The 21,439-nt window shown below is 43.1% G+C and overlaps 1 protein-coding gene across 1 annotated transcript in view; it reads right to left on the bottom strand.

The window, feature by feature from the left end:
• Positions 1 to 21,439, bottom strand: part of mkxa (mohawk homeobox a) — an 89,172-nt gene extending 67,733 nt beyond the window's left edge. Inside the window, exons 1-6 of the mRNA XM_041066144.1 lie at positions 20,806 to 21,439; positions 19,969 to 20,271; positions 18,314 to 18,598; positions 15,689 to 15,848; positions 12,214 to 12,367; positions 8,290 to 8,655 (exon numbers count right to left, since the gene is read on the bottom strand). Coding sequence (XP_040922078.1) covers positions 8,290 to 8,655; positions 12,214 to 12,367; positions 15,689 to 15,848; positions 18,314 to 18,489 — 856 coding nt within the window. The 5' untranslated portion in view covers positions 18,490 to 18,598; positions 19,969 to 20,271; positions 20,806 to 21,439. The remainder of the gene's footprint in view (positions 1 to 8,289; positions 8,656 to 12,213; positions 12,368 to 15,688; positions 15,849 to 18,313; positions 18,599 to 19,968; positions 20,272 to 20,805) is intronic.

Raw genomic sequence — 21,439 nt, 5'->3', positions numbered from 1 at the left:
TCTGGTAATTCAAAAACTCTTCTCAGAAACGCTTACAATAAGTCCTCTTTGAAGGATCATTACATTTATTAAAAATTAATGAACTAATAAACTCTTTTTAACCCTTTTTGTATCAAAGCGTTTTACGAAATGAGTTTACTCTGACGGGAATGAGAAGATTATTCTATCACTGGAGGAAGACTGAAAGTTGGACACACACACACACACACACACACACACACACACACACACACACACACACACACTCAATTAAGGAAAGTAAGGAAAGTAAGGAAATGATCTAAGCTGATTTCCTTTAAAGCACCTGATGAGAACCAGAGAGGTTCTGACAATCTGTTTGCCTCTGACCTCTGAGAACAGATCACAGTGTCATTACATAGCCTCTTTGTTGTCTAACACAAAGAGGTCAAGGTCTGAGGCTGAGTCAGGAGTTACTGTCACCACACGTGACACTGTTCTGGACACAAACCGTATCATCCTGAAACCGCACTTTACCTCCAGCAGTGTCTGTGTCATGAAGCTTCTCGGATGTAAAGTCTCGGTCAGACTGTGCAGACATGTGACTGCATGGACACACTAACACTCAGCCGAATCCTTTGGTTTTGACCAAAACAGGAAATAAGAAAGCCTCAGGTGATTTACGGCAACAGCTAATGATGCTAACTTTGATTTGACACCAATCCAAGCCACAGTCTTTAGCATGAGTTGCGACACAGCGTTCATTCACGCTCCTGGGCTTCCAGATCTATCTTTTATATGTTTCTTTAATGATCTGTGCTTTTTATAATGTCAAGAAGGGTCTGTAAATGAAGTTAGAGATGCCTTGGCACTCGGCTGCCTCGCGTTCTGCCAACACTCCTTTTATATTACCCCTCTCCACCATTTCTCTGCCTCCTTCTGTGTCTACGGGTGGTGAGAAAGTCTGAGTCCGAGACTCCAAAGAACCAAACTGTCAATTCCACTCAGTTAGCCAAAGACATCATACACGGCGTGAATTTAATGCCTTCTCCGTTTGCCCTGACAACACTTTCATCACCTAAAAAAATACTGAATAATTAGCTCTTACACTATTAAAAAGAACATACACACAGTGACACAGCCAGACAGATACTGAGCTGCTGCCCAAAAACGACTCTCCCATCCGCTGCATTTCTTTTTCTGTGCAGCTTTTTTTCCGTGTCTGCCCGGCAGATGACACACTGGTGTGGCTGCGGTCAGGGCAGATAACCAAGATCCAGCAAGGAGGATTGCCTTATGTCTTCTCGCTAGATGGAGAAATAATAACAGTGTTTCAGATGTTTAAATGCTGCCAGGTTGTCATTGTGTTTACGAGTGCCAGTAAACAGAGTGTAATCAAGGCCCCAGTAAATCAGCCAAAATGAGAAGAGCGTCTCGACAGAGAAGTAAATACGTTGTCATGGCAAGTGTGTGAGTGTCTTCTTTTATGTGCTTGTGTGGATGTGTGCGTGGACTGCCAGGGTGTCGTGGACACAAAAAAAAAAACAAAAACAAAACCAGCCTCATCATGAGCAAAGATGAGGATTTGGGATTTGGCGTGACAACAGATGATCGCATGAAAACGATCGTCGCGAAAAGATTGAAAAGGAGACAGTGATAACATCTGAGGATCAGAGGGCTCATACTTCAAATACTGACTTCACGACAACAGGGACACATCGCTGATGACGAACAGATGAGCCTCTTATCACTGCTTTGGTACAACAGGTACGAAATGAGACAAAACAGGGCTGACTCGTCTCCACTGGCCCGTTTGGTCACAGGTTTCTGAGTAATATCCTTGGGGGATGAACGGCTGTTGCTTGCGGTGCACAAAACACACACACACATCAAGGAAAAAAAGCAGAAACCACGAGTAAACATTATTCGGATTTTTAAGTGTTTTCATGTGCCCAAAAATATCCTTTTTTCTGGAGCTGGAGGCCAAATGATATGTTTGCGCTGCACTCAGTGCATCATTATGTTGCAATTCTTCTCAGTGGTAGGTTGAATTGCCCTCTCCCACTCTTTGGGGGATTTCTGTGTGTGTGTGTTCTGCGTCCTCGCTAGATCACACCTCTGCTCCCTCATTAAACCTCACCCTCGCTCTCTGCTCTCCTCCATCCCGTGGGAACACAATGGAAGCCTATTGTTCTAGACACGGCTCAGTTTTTTAAAATGGAAACAATTTGTGTTTTATACAGACCGGGGCAGTGCAGCTCGGTTTCCCTGACTAGGCAGGCAGCTGTGCTTTCTGAATCTGATGACCTGATTGTGTGTGTGTGTGTGCGTGTGCGTGTGTGTGTGCGAGTCCCAAAAAGCATTGGCGTGCTGATGATTTAAAAACGATCAGGTTGAGAGGGCTCATTATTCCGCACTCCTCCAGTTCTATGTTAGGCAGTTGCATATAAACAGCGTCTGCGCCGATGTTTGTCTGTTAACACTTCTCCGCAGGATGACGGCTAGAATGAACACTGTCTCAGTCTGCCGCTGTCCTCTCTGTTTGCCTCGCACTCAGCCTCTGTTTAGTGGTCGGAAGCCAATTTCCCATCTCCCAATGACAGAGGTTCACCATCAGGGTTTTTTTTTTCCTTCTTCGTCTTAACTCTCACTGTCTTTTTATCCACCTTTCCATTCACATGAAGCTGCACCACAGCTCGATGCCAGGATTATATCTCACCTCTGCCAACTCCCTGTCGTTCCCACCGTTGGACCAGCCACACCCCGGAGGACACTTCACAGCCTTTCTTATACATCACTGAAGACAAACCATTGTGGAGACTTCATGCAAAAAAAACGACTTTAGAGTATGTTTGTGTAATATATTGAGCTAATGAGTTATACACACACACACACACACACACACACACACACACACACACACACCAGCCCACATGGATATTTAATTTATAGTACTACACCATCACCATCCTTGATCTAAACTGACTTTAAAGAGTCATTCCACCCAAATTACAAAACAACTTTTCAACTTATTCCTGTGGTACAAGGTGAAGATACTTTAAACGACTGCAGCCACCTGAATTCAGTTTTTTTGGTTCAATGTGTTTTTGAGTTTGTTTCACCACAAAAAAAATAAGGCAACATTAACAAAAACTACATTTTTATGTTACATTTTCAAACAACAGAAATAAGCAATAAATGTGAAAAAAAAGCTGCTTTTAAATTGTTATTAAAAACCCTGTCAGATATGTTGAAAAGCCTCATCAGTAAATATAAGCTATCAGACTCAATAATTATCAACTGAGAGCTAAACAAAGACCAGCAGTGGGCGTGTCTCTGTTTTTTATACTAAAATGTAAGGTAATTTACTTTTGAATAAAACACAATACTTTACACATCAATTTACTGCACTTAATTTTAAATTCAATATTTATCTGTGAATCACCTGCTGACTTCTGTTTTCACAGTATTTGAGAATGAAACCATATCATTTCCTTTAATATTATTTCTGTAGGGTCATATATGTCACAAATTTTACATTAGAGTTATTTGTTTTGCGAGTTTGTTAAATTAAATAAATAAAAGTCTGAGGCGTTTGGGATCCACTGGCCTACAGCTGGATTATCCAGCGTCACACAGACACTGATTCTGGAGAAACATCTTGCTGTTGAATTTTTCAAAGGAAATTTTTTAATACTCTGAGGAGCAGAAATAAAATTTTCATCATCTTCATTGCACTGGCAGAGGTTTCAGAGAGAGAGAGAGAGAGAGAGAGAGAGAGAGAGACACTCCAATGAATCGTTAATAGTTTTAGCAATTTGGGTGAACTTGACCTTCACTGCAGTTTGATTGTTAGTCTCACCCAGTTCCTACGTCCGAGTTCAATGCCTAAAACAGCCCCTTAAACAAAGTGAGGCCTGGCCCACTGCCCTCACTGGCAGATTTCCCTCATGTGAGAAGATATTCAAGAACACACACACACACACACTCATTTCTTCCAACCACACTCCCTGTGTCTCTTAGTCACTGCCACCATGCTGTCTCTCTTCTCCCAACAGGCCACTGCTGGAGAAACTCAGCTCTTGATCTGGATGGAACAAGTGCCCCCCTCTCCTCTTCTCATCCCTCTCACACTAAACCCAGTGATTCTTGGCAAAACTGCCGTCTTGGAAAACCATCCCCAACATCCTCCCCTCTCTCTCTCTCTCTCCTTCTCTTCCCTTTCTCCTTTCCTATGAAACTGTGGAAAGAGCAAACTGCAGCCAGTTTATCCACATCTTTGGATTCCAGAGATCCATCACTGTCCGGGAGTGGCTTATTGTCACCAACTGTGTTGTGCATCGTCTTTCCTGTTGCTCTGTGGTCGACAGTAAATTACACCACCGCTCATCAGTCAGAAAAACGCAAGATCATAGTGTTAAATCAGCCACAACAGCCAATATCCCTCAACAACACTGCTGAATAAATCATCACAGCGGGGTTTCTCTTTAGAGAGGAAACGAGAGAGAGAATAATTGTAAAGGAAATCCAGTTAACTATACGAATCTTGTAAGTCAAAAATAAAAAAACAGCCAAGGTTGAAATCTCTTTTTTTTAATCATGAACAACCATCACATCTTTCTACCTTTGTACCGCAAGAAAAGAAATCCAAACATTCTTCTTCTTTTCCACATTAAGAAGACTTTTCTTCCATTCACCTGGACGACTCCAGAGCTCCTTAAGTGCCTCTAAACTCTCCAGGATTCAATAACTGTCTGGCAGCTCGCTGTGACCTAATTTGAAAGGCCCTCAGGATCTCAACTGCTGCTGTCAAACTGTTTTCTAAGAAACGTATGTGTTAAACGGCACCTGACTTAGAAATAAGTCACTTTACTGCTGCAAAAGAAGATGAGTTTGCTGCTTTGTGTGTCCAAAAGTCTCAGACTAGATTCCTGTTGATGGGAAATGCACTAAACAGTAGAAGTAACAGACAAAAATAAATAACTAGACCATGTTGGCAAGGTTGAATGCATAAATTCTGTTTATCCATGCCAGATTCAGGGAAGGACATTCCCATCTGCTTTATCTGTACTCTTTGTTGTTAGGTCTAGTTAGCAAATATTAGCGTGCTAACACTCTAACAGACCTGCGAACATGGCTGCAGACCCTCGGCCTTCATCGGAAAATCAGAAAAACAACCATTATCTTAATTTAATAGATGCACTTTTGCAAGAGGCACATTAAAATCAAATTATTGGAAACTTGCTGATGGCCACTGACTTGCTTTCAGTTATCTGTACTTTTCCACATCAATAGAGACACATTGGCAAACGCTCTACAGTCATCATCATCCTAAGCTACTGTACTCGGCTGTAACCAGAGTCCATAAAGGAGAGAACCTGAGAAAATGTACGACTGTCAACCTCATGTAAAACGTCTGACCGAGATCTCTCAGTCTCCGTCCGCAGAAACGTTGGGAGTTATTTGGCGTATAATGATCTATATGATATCGGACGGGGCGAAATCTGGTACTGAGCAAGAAGAAAAACATTCAGCCAGATTCCTGCCATTTAATATCCCATTAAAGGGTAATTTGGCATGAAACCCCTGGCATGTGTGATGGAATTCTACTGCTCCTTGTGTTCAATGAAATTCCCCACAGGCTTTGGCCGGTAGGTGTGTGCGTATGTGGGTGTTTGTACTGGATGTGTGTGTGCCTGCGCTTGTATCAGGGCTGTGAACAGTGCACGAGTGTGTGTCTGTGTGCATCTGTGTGTGTGTGTGTGTATGCTAGTTTGTGAGTCCTTTCAAGCCAGCAGAAGTTTAGTTTTCCACTGGGGTAAATCTACACTCTCCATCTCCTGCCACGTCTGACTGCCCTCTGTAGTCACAGATAACACTGTGGACTCAGGCCGTGGCCACAACAGCCGACTGGCCCATTAATGGACTTTTAGCCAATGGTATGATGGTTGCCAGGCACGCCACTTTCGCTTTGACCAATCACAATTGTTTCGCAGGCAGGAATTCAGCAAAGGAACGTGCCAGGAGACATCGTTTGTGCTCTTTCTTTCAAGTTCAAATTCTTTTCCTCCTTCATGCCTGAAAATGTCAGACATTTTGTCACTGTCAGAAAGAAACTAGGGGGAACATTCAGAGAGCTTAAGTCTGATTTATTCTGTATACCTGATGTAAGTACAGATTTATGTGAAACCTGCTACTCAGGGAAACATTTTTCTCTTATTATGAAAATACAATAAAACTATTTGTAAGAAGGAATGTGTTCACTAGAAAAATATCTGAAATGTGCAGCCCACAGGAGAAAAAACTACAGAGGAAATGATGCAAACCCGAGCTTAAAATTATTTCTCTCTGTCTCCCTCTTTCATTTGCTCTGTCTGCGTCGGCGAGATCAGACGTGGAATTAAAATTTCATTTTCTCAACTTTTCTTTGTTTCATTTCTTTCGACTGGCCGATCGGACCGGAGGGCCCCAGCAGGTGTTCGATCCCATGAGTCAACACGGCTCCGGAGAAGTTTCCATGTGCGGACTCAAAAGCTTCTCTTGTATGTAACAGAGTAACACTTCTGTAAAGGTGCCAGAGCCCGAGAAATCCAAGAGGGAGACGTCAGTGCCAAGAAATTATATTAACCATAGAGATAAAATAGTTACTCTCTATTAAAAACAGCAGGGCAGCCAGGTGAATTAATCCTTTTTCTGGGATTTCTCTTATTAAAATCTGGTAGAGGGGGAGTTATAAGTCTCACTTGGTCTATCCATCTCTTTCTTTCCTTCTCCATCTGTGAGTCTCAGCAGGTGCTTCGCAGTGAAAAAGCCTGATGTTCGTTCAGGTCACAGGGTTTTTTGATCAGGAGGACCCGTAACCGTCGCAGTCGTACACATACATACACACACACACGCACGTACATGCACACACTCCGCCTTCCTCCATGCTCAGATAATAGGAAACACATTTGTCCATAAGAGGAGCTTTGAATGTAACACAATAAAACCTGCTCTTCCCCACACAAAGCCCCCGTCCTCCGTCACTCCATCACCTACGCCTTCAAATCCGCCTCCTCCAGAGGCCTGTGCTGTCCACGCTCAACAGAAAGTGAAAACACCCGCTATTGATTACGAACAAAGGGCCAATGTTCTCAGCTGAAGAACACAGATCTGATATTGACTGTTCACGGCTCAGACGAGTCTGACACTAAATTCTCAGCACAGGAGCATCACTGACAAACAAGTTAAGCCGGTTTGCCTTGAAACTGACCTGAATTTAATAAAACATTTTTTTCTAAATTCCTACATTTAGCTTTATTTTGATTCACTCTGAAAAGTTGACAGGGTTAAATCTTGCCTGAAATAAGTCCAGCGAAGATGCCCTAAATAAAAACATGTGAAAGTAACGAAGTCTGTAAGGCGACATTTTTTTACAGGATTATTTCCTTTTCGAGACTTTCATTTCTTCCCATTTGTGCCAAAACACAGTAACGGAGTGGAACATCTTGTGCTGACCGATATGAAAACAGGCAGAAAAGGGGGGAACAGAAGAGGAGCTCTGAGTAAACCAGAGAATTCATCTTGTTCTGAACGGTGTTTTTCATTCTGATACCTTCAACTCTAAAGGACATGTGAATAATCATGAAAACAATGATGTAAAGGTGGCTTTCAATCTCCACCACTGGCATCAGATGTTTAATTCTGTGATGCCTTTGAAGGGGAAACTGTTTCCCTCTCTTTTAAAGTCTAAATCTATAAAAGAAAATGTTTTCATATATCACATACACACGGTCTGCTGCCACACAAACGCAGCCCGCGTTCCTCGCCCCTGCTCTCAGCAGGACCTCATGGCAGGATCAAAGACACACGAAACAGTAGCCTGAATGTGAGCATGTTCCACATGGCCTTGTTGTGTCTGGACTGTTAGAGCCTGGTCAGAGGAGCTGGTTGGGGGGAATTCCTTTACTCTGCTCGTGTGAGCGTGTTCAACTGTTTGAACTGACAGTACCTGAGTGTGAGTGTGTGTGTATTTTAGCCTTTTTAAGGCCCGGGGCCCCTCTTAACTGCATCTCCATTTCAGTAGTCACAAGAAACACATTCAGCGACACAAACACCTTATTAACCGAAAGTAAGGGACTGGGAGAAAACAGTGTAATATGGCAGCAGCAGTGTTATACAGAGAGAGAGAGGGAGGAAGACAGACAGACAGCTGGAAATAATGGACCAGCTGCAGGAATTAAAACAAAATGTGCAGATGGAGGGGACAAAAAAGGAACAAAAGTGAAGGATGTCGTGTGTGTGTGAGGGAGACTCTTGAAGGGAAAGAATGTAAGAAATGTGGCTCCTTACCAGCCCGATAAACAAAGTTCGCCTCGGCCTCAGAGGAGGATGGCGAGAGCAGCTCGTCGTCGTACTCGTTGGAGCTGAAGGAGCCGGAGTGGTTCCTCTTGCGAGCGTCCATGACGGCGTTGGCCACCATGACGTGGCGTAGCGAGTCGTTCAGGTAGCGGTGCAACAGGCTGCTCTTGTACTTGGGCGGAGACACATAGTCCTCCGCCAGCGAGGCGGCTTCGGCGGCCGAGCGCAGTCCCGCACCCATACCCATACCCATGGCCATGCCCACCATGGAGGAGCCCTCCTTCTTGATGACGCTCTGGTACATGGGCTTGGTGAGCTCCTCGGGGCCGCTCTGTGTCCTCTGAGGGTTGTCACCGTCTGCAGCGTCGAGAGGAGAAATCAGAAAAAAAAAAAAAAAATCATATTTTTTCCACAAAGAAAAATGTCCAAAGCAAAGGGCATCTCTCCTGGTATGGCAAATTATCTTTAATTCTTCAATTTCTTGTTCACTTGCAACTCAAAAATATCTTGTACTACATATTGTTCTATTTTCTGTTGTTTCCAGCATTTTATAAAATGTGCATATATTTTCATATTTACTGAGTCATTCCTAAAAAAAAAAAGATATCTTACACTTTTGATTTTTCTCTCCTCCTACAGTTTTAATGCTTCCAAAATGCTTGTCATTGAACTGTCAAATCAACGTGCAACTGTGATTTGCCTAATTTAAAAGCAGTCCCCATAGACATCAACTGTATTTATTTAAAACTAATCATTCAATAACTATACCAATCATCATCAATGCTCCCCACCAGTCACACACACATTTTCTTCATGCATTTCACTTTCACCCCCACTGAGTCAGACTGAGGCGACTCTGAGCTGAAATACCAGGGGAAGGACATTTCAACCTGGTGCTCCTGCCCTCTCGCTGGCATCGCCTCAAGAACAGAAAGCCTATCCGAGACTTAAGACGAATTACCAAACCATAACGGATGGTAGTCGATTTCCTCTCTATCAAAAGCACGTTGCCCCTATTCCCCTGCAGGAATAAATAATTTCCAGGGTGCTCTGCTGCTGAAGCGATTGAATTAAAGCATGGGTCCCTACCTGATGAAAGAAACGGGGGGAGAAAGATAAAACACTGTACCGAAAAAACAGATATCCTCTGGCAGGAGGGAAATCAGGGAGAAGTTCGCTGTAGATGCTTTTCCCTGCCAAGACTGTAATTTTGTAATTTGGGCAGGTTGGACATTTGATTCAGTCTGGGCCAAATTAAAATTATAGCTCCAACATATCAGAAACACATGGAGGTAGCGTACTTGCCCTCCCTCCCCTGCGCCGTCTGAGGTAGAACTCAGAAAAAAAGCTCAGCATCTCCTCTGAAACCACACGAGCGATTATAAAATTGTCATCATAATCCGATGACAGTTCCCTTTTACATCTCGGTCTGCCACCTTTTTAAATAAAACGTGTCACTTTTCACACCTCTGTGACAGCATGTCCTCTCCAGATCGCTCGCAGAAAACAACATTTTCTCTCTTGGACCTGCTACTGGAGCTACAAAACAAGCTGGACCATTTCAGGACAGTAAGAGGAATGTACACTGGGTCAGTGGGGTCAGGTCTGGACCCATAAATAGCCTCTGGAACAAAAGCATAGGCATAAAAACATAATGGAGGGCCTTTCAGTGCATGGGTCAGAAGTGGGAGCAGGCTGCGGATAGCTTCATAACCATAATGTGACAGGGAGAAGAGTCAGGGAGATATACAGAGCCTCCGGTGGTACAGTGGCCTGTGGCGGACACAATGCAAACACCATGCACACATTCCTCTCTCAGCCGCACGCTCGGCCTCTCCTCCTCAAAAATTTAATTAGAGATCACTGACACCACAGTGTTCTTCCCTTCTGTTCACTCTCTCACTGTGTTAGTACGTACGTTTTTATTTATTTATTTATTTTTATGTTTCCTGACCATGTTTTCTGTGCTGTCAGTGAGTAGAAAAGGGCAGTCGCTCCCTTGAAAATCAGCATGTGTGCATGCGTTTGCAGTAAATACACGGCTGACAGAGAGCTACTCATTTTCAATTGCAGGCTGGGAGACGGAGGTTGGCTCAGCGGGGTGTCTTAATGACAGCGTGTCGCAGCCCGCCGGCCTCGGCGTCTCTCGGCTGGGTCACACACTCGCCATTTATATACACCCAGAACATGACTCTGCATAGCATCAGCCCGCTTAAGGCCGGGTACAGAGGGAGACGGCCTGGCCTTTGGCCTCATTTCATGTAATAACGCTGGATTTAAATTTGGGGGGGCACAAGACGTATGATGTAAGGAGATTTTCCTGGTCATTCTGCACAAAGAGCATCAGGTTCACAACAGAGTATGGGACCAATTTATCATGGAAGCCTGAGACATTATGATGCGATATCTTTGAAATGATCGTCCATCAGATTGATGGATGGAGCCGCTACGCAAATGGAAATGTTTTCCACCACGCTTTAAAATACTGTATACCTCTGTTCAATCTTTCCAATCAAACAAATGAAATGATTTTAAGTTTGACGTATAGATTTGAAGATATTACTGCAGCTTTTGCTTTCAAATGGAGCAGGTCTCAACAGAAAAGAATGGCGGAATAACCACAAACCTGACTGGTCAGCCTTACATAGCAAAGGAGGTCAAGAGGTCATGGACAGAATTCAGGTAACTAACGCTGCTGTTGTTCCCAACATGAGGGAAAAAATAAATCATTATTTTAATATTTTTTTTCAATTATTTCTAGGGCAAGTAAAGATGGAAAAATCTACTTTTCTGGACGTGTGTATTTCACTTCACAACATGTAAAGTGAAATATTAAATGGTCCTATGACTATATGTGACAATACCTCAACATTAGCTTGTGATCACAGACTTAAACCCTCAGAATTTCAGTTCCTACTGTGGCCTGTGATCTGGATGAAAGGTGCGGATCATTATTATTTTTTAAACCATGCAGAGTAACTGGACACCTGTGACACAGGTGTTAGTTTGCAGCTCTAAATGAACGAGTCAGTATTAGAGTGGAGTGAGGACAGCAGCAGTGAGGCTGATCTGTGCAGCTAATAAAAATACAAAAAGCTTCTCAGTGGGAACGACAGACATTTCAGAGGAGAGAGAGGCAGAGAGAGAAAGAGTGCTATGTAATGTTATCTGTGTTTGAAAAGGGTCCTCCAGCAATTTAGTATTTCACTTTAATAAAGTTGGGGGACTCAAATGAGACAGGAGACAGATTAGAAAAGCTATCCTGATTTTAAATCTCTAGTCCGGATCAAAAAACACTGGATCCTGGAATTCTCATGGCGCAACTCAAGAGCATCTTTCATTAGACTAATGATGTAATCAGGGTTATTTTCTCAGACTTGACAAAGCTCCTCTAAAGCCACAGAACACATTATACAACTGTTTTTACAACTGTTTTTACCACATGTGAGTGAAGTGCACTTCAGGAGCAGAACCGGCAGAACGCAGCGTTGTCCTCGGTTCTGCAGGGGAAGAGCCTGCTCGCCGTTTGAGAACGAGAACATTTCTTTCTCCCCCAGTTTCAAAACTTTAAAACTTGCCCAGGCTTGTGAAACAGACTGATTCCTGTTTAACTAGATGTCAGCTTGCACCACCATCACAACACCAGACAGAGAATGATATTTTACCCATTTTACCCAATACTCAACAGCCTGTTGGGTATTACTTCTGCCTAGTGGTGTATTTCCCCCCTGTTCCACAGTGAACCAGGGGTTTTCTGAGCTTGTAAGGGTCTGGGGTCACAGACCTGTAGTCAGACTGTGATATTGGTGGATTGTGAATTCTCCACTCTACTTTAGCTACACAAACCCGTCCTTTAACTTGGACTGGAATGTAAAGAATGATAGAGCCGCTGCCGTGGGGCTGCCAGGCCCGTACCTTCTGAGCAGCTGTCGTCGCTGCTGACGCTGAGCCTCTCCGCGTTGCCCTGAACATATTTGTTGTAGAGTTTGATCCTGAGAGCCCAGCTCAGGTCTGGCTGCCTCACCGTGTTCTTCAGCCGCCTCCTGGCATTAGCAAACCAGTTGGAGACCTGAGAGAGAGAGAGAGAGAGAGAGAGAGAGAGAGAGAGAGAGAGAGAGAGAGAGAGAAATAGAAGGAAGTGGGAAGATACAGCAAATAGAAACATATGTTATTGTTTGGTTTCCAAACATCTCCACATCCATAGCAAAACAAAGACTATCCTTTATGAAAACGTCTGCTCTCTGCCTGCCATCAGTCTCATTCAGAAAACCAAGAGAGACCGAGGCAAAAGACAGAAACAGAGTCAGGTTGCAGAGCAGCTCTCTGAAACTGAGCTTTAAGAAACATCCCAGATGCTCCGGAGAGACACCGCGGCATGCATCTTTTCTGTATCAGCACCATGCAGAAACATTTAACACCCTCCAAATGCCGGACAGCCAGCGAACGCAACGTTTCATTAACTAATGTTCCGACCAAGATGTACGTCCCCTGTGCTTATTCTGGACTCACACAGCCTCCCTCAAATAATACATTTTTTCCAACACTGTCTTCAAAATGCAATAAAAAAGACACTTGAGCTGGCGCTCTTCCTTTTACTGGGAAGGGAGACCATTAGATGTTATACTAGAATAACTTTTCATGCTCAATAGATTTCAAGCGGCTTATGAAGGGGCTGGGACAGGGGCCTTATGCTAGAGTACTTATTTTTCTGATCCTCTCTTTCAGTATCGTGTTTCTCGTTAACTAAGACCATCCCACATCCCTTTGTCCCGAGCCCAGCGCTGTGGCACTCCAGGGGGAAGGCGGCATCTAGTACATGTGGCTTGGCTGGAGGGGAGCCGAGGCGAGGTGAGACGAGGCGAGGCATGGGGACAGCTCGCTAATGAGGACTGGAGGAAAGATGGCTGTCAGTGGCGTGAGAGAAAACAGACAGGAGGTAGGGAGGAAGAGGAGGAGGGGGAGGAGGGGGAGGATGGCACTCTTGCTGCGATGACACCAACAGAGATAAAAAGGAAAGGGAGACCCAGCAGCCAAACCAGCTCTTTCACCCGTGGCCTGTCTGCACTGTATGTACCGTAGAGGAGACGGCATGCAGGCACGGCGAGGGATTTCAGTGGTGATGGAGAGATGGCACCGGCTTATTAGAACAAACTTTAGAGAAACAATTCACAACATTTACATGGAAAAAAGGAGCTGCTTTGCTAAAACATGACAGATTTAGTCACTTTAAACACCTGGCGCCAGGTGGGTGTTTGCAGGGAAAACTGCACAGGAAGTGATGCGTTCTACATTACTGGCAGCGACAACAGTGGTTTGTTTGGACGAAACAGTGGAATAAGAGGGTAGTTCTTAGCCTCCATGAGTGAACAGGGAAAGAAAAGTGTGCCACCCGGGGAGGCAACTAACAGACTTTTTAATTCTCAGCTATTTGTAGATTATTTGTTTGAATAATTGATTCTTGAGTCCAGTGCTTCTCAACTATTTTCTGTCACCCCAAAGCAAAAGAAGACATTTCGCGGCCCCCCGACAATACATAATGAACACACCGGTCTTTGCGCGTCTCCCACCGTAGTCACAGTGAAGCCAAGCGCTACATACGCTTCGTCATATTTCCTCGTCTTTGCTTTCGGGTGACTTTCGTTTGTCTCATTATCTCCGTGTCAGCGGTGCGATGCCGGGGTCACACGCGCGCCCCCCGCCACCCCCCGCCGGCATCGCACCGCGCCCCCACTATTTCAGAAGGACTGCTATAGTCCATGACATGTCAGACAACAGTGGAGAAGAAAAGGAAGCACATGTTACCAGAACTCAAGGTGAACACGTGACGTCTTTAAGGTGACGTCTTTACGTTGCCTGAAGATTTTCATGTCATATCCAACATTTTACTTTATAAATCCCTCCAATGATTCGCTCGCTCGCTTATAACATTTATTTGTTGATCAACTATTTGATTAGTCAAATTATTAATTTTTAAACAGTAAAATTATTTTATTTTAAATTAAAATAATAAAAGCCCCAGGTCCCTTTAAGGACGTCTTTCATGTTGGAAAATGTGATGAAACTAATTAACCTGCATCACTCTCACTCAATTTCAAGAAATCTTCCACTGACCTCTGACAGTGCTGCTGCTATTTGGGTGTCAGCTTAAATGTATGCATGTTTGAGATTGTGTGTGTGTGTGTGTGCGTGTGTGTGTGCGTGTGTGTGTGTTCACAGCGAGGCATCCCACTGTCCAACACAAAGCATTCCTCTGCACTCTGCTCGCGCTCACCAAAACAAACAGCCCCATCAGGCCCCCAAAATGAGAACCAGATTAAGCACCGTGGCCGGCGGCCCGAAAAAGCTGCCGCAGACTTTCTGAGGCCGTATCAGTGACCTTGTCAGGCAGATGATACTGTACATACACAGCTGGACGTGCCAGACACAGAATACACTCGTATTTCACCACTGGGTTTTCCTCTAAGTGGTCAGTTTGTCAGTCGCTCAAGTCGAGTTGTACCATTGTACTCGTCTATTATCAGTAGAGGGTGCAATAGAACTTAGAGCATTTAAAAAATAATGACAACTGTTGCAGATCAGAGGTTCCCAAAGCGTGGGTCGGGATCTTTTTGGGGTCTCATGATCAATATGAGGATTCAAGAGACAAACAAAAGAATGAGAAAGAAGGAAATACATGTCTGATGGTGATACTTTCTTTTTTCATTTTTCATAAAATTCTGAGGAATTTAAACAAACAGAGAAGAAAACAATCAGCACTGCTGCGTAGACTTTCTTTTCTTTTTTTGGTCTTAAGTCAAGTTAAACTAGATATAAGCAAGAAGATAGAAAGAAAGATACATTTCCACTTTATTCTTTCATAATAGTTTTACTTCTCCAGACAATTTATTCAAAATGAACAAAGTAAGAAAATTAAAGTCACTTTTTGGTTGAATATGAAAAATGACCAGAGTTTAGAAGTAGAAATGACTTTTTAAGGGTCATAATTCAAAAAGGTTGCAGCCATAGACATGCGGACGTGACTCCAAATTTTATTTATAACTATAAGTTTCATTTCAATGCTGTGAAATAAAAAAAAAGGAACATAACTGCCAATTGTAGCGTTTGGAAGAAAAGTAGAATTAACAATTCAACACTACACGAGTGTTGTAAAATAAACAGTTCAAGATGTAAAAACACGTTCGACTCAGATCCTCCTAATTACAGCTGTGAGCTCAGATCCAGCTTTTCAGACCTGATTAGATGGACACTAAACCACAGAAATCAAATTTCACTCTTTCCCTCACCGATCACACTCATCATGAATACTCTGTAAATCCCCTCAATAATTTTTTCACTCATCCGGCATCGCTCTTTTATTATGAGCTGACAGAGTGTACAGAGGTGGACTCACCTGGACCAGGGTCATCTGTGAGCCGAGGGCCAGCAGGATTTTCTCTGTCTTGGTGGGGTAGGGGTTGTCTCGGTGCTTGTAGAGCCACTGCTTGAGTGGCCGCGCCATGTCCTGCAGGGCCTGACGCTTGTGTCGCACTTTGCCGCCGCTGGGACGACCCCTGTGAGGAAGCAGGTGGAGGACAGTTCAGAAACCAGATACCAGACTATAGTTAGACCACAACACAGGAAACTTTTCTCACAGGATACGATCTAAAATCTATGATCTCAACAATCAGTTTATTAGTGAATGACAGGGCTTTGGGGTTTCAGGATTTTTAATATAAGCCTGAATTATTTCTTCTCCTCGAGTTATTACAGTAATTATTCTTGCTGATTTCTCCTTTTTTAACTAATCTAACACAACATCAAAAATCTGGACATAGTTGCTTGAGTCTAACATGGATTGTTTGACGTGATTACATTTTACATTTGTCATCAACATCAAACTCAGTGTAAAACTTTATACAGACAGAATTTCAACCAAATTCTCCTTTTTCAAATTAAAGTAAGATCTGTTCTCAAACTCATAAAACAGAACCAGGACTATGTTGTTTATTGAAGAGAACTAAACAATGTTACGCAGCTGCAAGAGGAGTCCTATGTGGACCAGCATGTTGTCTGAATTAGTTCGTCATGACACATAAAGTGAACACTCTATACAGTGTGCAATTTTCTCACCCAAAGCCCTGCAATTAAGCTAAAACACACTGGACTAAAGGAGAGAGAGACATAGAGACGTAGTAAAAGAGAGAGAGAGAGACTGAAGAGTCAGAGAGAGAAAGAGAGAGAGAGAGGGAGAGAAACGGCCAGTCGCAGTTTATTTTTCATTGCGAGTCCCACAAACCGCCAACACGTTGCAATGAAACAAACAAAAACATTTTGCTCAGGCGCACATTTCTGCCAGATTAACATTTTACACCCAGGAGAAGTGGATCAAGAACAATGTAGCTGGATCAAGCCATCACACAAGGGACTGACAAAAAAAACCTGAAATTATACTTCTGGTTTTCCCTTACAGAAAAGAGCTATGACACATGTCCAGAGGACGCCATGAAAACATCACATTAGGAATATACCATAGGGAGGACGATTCAAAATATCTGTCTGAAAGACCCAGCTCAGCAGCTCAGTGGTGAGTATATCAACTATCAGCTCCTATAAGAATACTGTATCAGTAACACACACGATAAAACACCACAAAATACCATGAAATCCATTACTGAGGAGCACAGAGACCCCATGAGTCCCCTGAAGGAAACTTTAAACATTTCTCACTGACGTCCGTCTAAAGCAGTCTGCTGGTTTTCCTGAGCTGAGAGGGATTCGGTCTCACCTGGAGCTCCAGGTTTTGTGAACCTGTAGATGTCAGTATGGTGCTGTGCTGCTGTGCTTCTCCCTTTATCTCACCAAAAAGCTCCACTGACTGCAGATGTAACATATTTTAGTCTAACCTCAAGTCTGCCTGAGGTCCATGTTCTACAAATATTTTCCTTGTAATCTAGATCAGTATGAACATCCTAAAGGACATTTTAGCCTGTGCTCTGAACTTTTGATTCGAACACACACACACACACACACACACACACCTCTGTTTAATAATTTCTGTTCTTCATTAGTCCTCATGCTTCCCTTGAGGTGGCACTTTACAGTCACATTAGTTCACTAATTCATAATGTTCTTCCTTATGACTTAAGTTTCCTTCTTGAGTTGGCCTCTTAAACTCACTGCTATCCCTCAGCTGTCTCTCACATGCACGCACTAAACATTCAAATAATACATAAACATATAATGTGAGTACATGGCCTTTTCTAACACCTGCTCCCTGTCACAGAAAAACGGAATCAAATATCTTTTTAAAAAAAAAAAATACTAGGTCCTTATGTGATGACCGGACCACACAGAGAGATGAAGGACGAATTTATTTATTGGAAACAGATGGAGACCCTCTTAAGACACGCTACCGAACACGGCTGACCTACTTATTAATTTCAATATTAGGTGTTAACATCAACACCTAAATGAAAACCAGACTGGGAAAGGGTAAATATTAATTCCCTGATCCATCACATCTTATTGCTTTAAAGCCACATAAAAAAAAAAGAGTTCAACACCAAATTTGTGTTTCAGCCTTGAGATGTAAAGCACAAGCAGATTTCCACATTTAAACCTAATTCCACGGGGAGATTTCATCCGTGCGTAAATGTATGGTTTTTGTGCGTAAACGCCTACTTCAACACAGATACAGAAACTGTTTAATCAAAACAAAATTTAAAGAATAGCTATGTACTATAACCCAAGGAGGCTCGTGCACATATATATATAGATCACAAACATACTGTGCCTCTCAGAGCTGGATATTTCTGAATCTGAGCTCACTGTGCGCACAAGGTGAAGAAATAATCACAGAACTCTCACAACGAAACCATCACGGCGCCAACTTATGCAAAGCGAAACAACCGTGAAATAGAGATATTCCTCATCAGTAACCCCCATGGGAGCTTCCCGGTCTCCAGTTAATCCAAATGTTAATACAAGCCATGCATGCTGACCAGCAGCGTTACACACAGCTGAGTGCTCCACATACCCGCTCCGTCTGTGTCTGATGGCCTGGTTGTCTCTGATGGTCTGGTTGCTGGTGAGGAGGTCTGGATGCTGCCCGTCGATGACTTCTAGATAATTTCTGCTGCTCATTTCCACCTCCTTCGCCTTCTCCTCAAACAGGACCTGGCTGCTCAGCTTATTAAACACAATGGTGTTCATCTTTGGCCAGATAGTCCTCCGATTTCTCTGATGCGCAAAATTTTTTTTAAAAAAGGGGGAGAAAAAAAAACAATCTCCTTGGACTCGTCACAATGTCCCCGCGTCTCTCCTGTGGAACAAGTGTGAATATGTTTTTACAAAAGCTGTATTTACATATACTTAACAAACTGCGATGTGGACGTGAACTTAAAAAGTGACCTTTGGTCCGAAAGGATTTCAGCAAAAATCATCACCTGAGAAGAATTTAGAATTAGCCACAGACAACACTCAGTTCTCACATAAATTATCATTTGATACCTTCAGTCTGCTGTGTGTGTTTAGATTAGCCCGCACAATGTGCCTGCGCATACGAATACACTGCATTAAACAGCCTGCAGACTATCTGCAGCTGAAGCGGACCGTGCGTAACTGCGCTGCCCTGATGCGTCATTATAAGGTCGCTCTTTGTAAACATTTGCATCTGCGACTCCAATTCATAAAAATATTAGTGTGAACTCGTGAAGCTTAAAAATGCAAAGAGTTGTTATATGTGCACGTTTCATATTACAGATGTTTTTTTTGGAAACAAATAAAGAATAAATCCCCGAAGAATCAGCGCAGGCAGCAGGTCCACTGCGAGCACTTTGGCTAAATAAATTTCATTTCGGTCGTGCGCAATAATCCAGCGCTACAACAGAACACGGATCACAAGTTAGAATCATTTATTCCTCTGTTCAGCCTCAAACCTGATTTTCTTACCACAAGTGACAGAATTCAATTTAATTCTATTTAACACAGCCTCACTTTATTTTCTCTAAACAGCTGCAGAGAACAGAGAATTCCCTACAGTTCACTCTGCAGCACAGACTCGGTGGTTTGGACTGTAAACACTTGATTTGGGTGAAAACAAAAATACGTTGAATTCAAGCGTGAATAGTTCTGCCCTTCCTCCTCTGCGCTGCGGTCGCTTGTCGCTATAAACCCTGAATGGTTTATTTTGGTTGGTGTTCTCCCCTTTAAATGCAAAACAAACAACGGTGAAAGGCTCGGAAATGGGACGTTTTGTTCTTCTCCTCACTTTTAATTTGAAATTTCTCTGCGAAGGTTGAATATGAGAAGAATATGATTGAATGTGTCACGGGAGAAGGCGCAGTGTGGTGTGGTGCCATCAGCGGCAGCCTGGTGCCAAATATGTACAGGACCGTGTAACAGTGATGTCCACTGAAAACAACAGAAACTTCATACAGGCAGTGTATTTATTATACATGTCTATATTATTTATCATAATTAAGTCTCTACAGTCATAGAGACTAGTGTCAGAATAAAGAGCAGAGTAAACTCAGTCCTCTGTCCATTCAAAGTTGGGTGAACAGGCTTCAGATGGGTTTATCCTTCTCTGCATCCCTGGTCCAAACCTCAGTAACCTGGATATAAAACGCTCAACCTCTCGGTCCATTCCTAAAACAATAATCAGTGTGTCAGTGTGTGTAGGTCCGTTACCTGTCCCGGGCCCCTCCTGCGTCTCTCTGCTGTGTATAACAATAATCCTGTTTCCAGTCGCCCATTCCCTGCTCACATGTTCCCGTCCTGAGATCCTGAGCTCAAACCACACGGACCGCCGTCTCCTCCTCCGCTTTATCCGGCGGCCTGCGCTGCGCCGCCCGGGACTCTGAATATCTCACCCTGCTCATGTTTCCTAGTACACAGCCCGAGCCTGCGAACATACTGTTGATGGTTTACGCCGGTTCTGGGGCCGGGGCCAGCACAGGGAAAGGAGAGGGAGGGAGGGAGGGAGGCATCCCGCTGCAAAAAGTAGGCTGTGTAAAGCAGTGGATTCAAGGTGGTTTGAAAATCGTTTCTTTAAAACAAATGTTTGAAACTGACAAAGGAAAAATTCTCCTCTCAGCGCTGATACTTCAGGAAATCACTGATTATTTATCGTTATTTCCTGCTTCAGGTCTTGTAAACACTTTTTAATAAAGCGGCATTTATAAAGGCTTTATAAGTGAAATCAGTTAGTAACTAATGGCTTTATTAAAGGTTAAAAAAAATTTGTTAATGAACACCTGTAGAGTTAGCCCATGTGCTGCACTAGGTTATCTCTAAGTAATAGTAACTGCTAAAACTAATAAAGTGATTAGTTACAACTTAACATTAATTTAAAAAAAAAAACATTAATAAAGGGTGTATCATAATTAGTACCCAACATGGCAGGATTAAACTGTGAAGGGGCCCCAGGGCAAATATTTGCAGTTTGGCCCCTACTGTGAACCCCCCGCCACACCCATCACATTAGCTTTGAGACACCGGAGGAGTAACTGTGTTTTTATTCCATACCTGAATAAAGCAGTTCATCATCTTCTTTTTTGGGAACATCTTCAAGCTGCCTGGGGCTGAACTCGGTCCCAAACACAAACCCAGTCTTTTTGCTGCAATGATAATTATTCCATCAGAATCAAACCAAACACAATCAGAGCTGGTTTTGGTAACATTCAGGGGAAAAAAAGGAGAGATTCTTACTGTATATAGCCATGCCACCGTTGATTGCTCCTGATGTACCCTCTCATTGACTTCCATTATAAAACCTGTCACATTATGGGCTCATGAGTCATAGGTTCTGTGGTCCTCAGCTGCGTGTTCCTCTGGGGTTTATCCAAGGTAGTGATTCGAAGGACGTGACTAAGCAGTAAGAGCCATATGAAGGTTTAGGGATCCGTGTAATTATTGTTTATTTGTACTTATTTTCATTTAACAGCGGAAGTTAACTTTTACTAACAGCTTGTGCAAACATGTTATGAATGGCCCAGTCATGTAATCACGTTAATTAAGGTTGGGGAGGGTTTATTTGCTCAGGTTATACACAATATGTAAGTTTTTCTTCTCGCCTGAAGTGAACTTATGTTACCTCCCATGACCTTGTCGCTGTTATCTAAACCTGCGTGTCAGAGCAAACTTCTCTATGGAGGGAAAA

The sequence above is a fragment of the Toxotes jaculatrix genome, chromosome 20 (genome assembly GCF_017976425.1).
Source record: "Toxotes jaculatrix isolate fToxJac2 chromosome 20, fToxJac2.pri, whole genome shotgun sequence".
Classification (NCBI taxonomy): domain Eukaryota; kingdom Metazoa; phylum Chordata; class Actinopteri; family Toxotidae; genus Toxotes; species Toxotes jaculatrix.
This window is presented reverse-complemented; position numbering and strand designations above follow the sequence as displayed.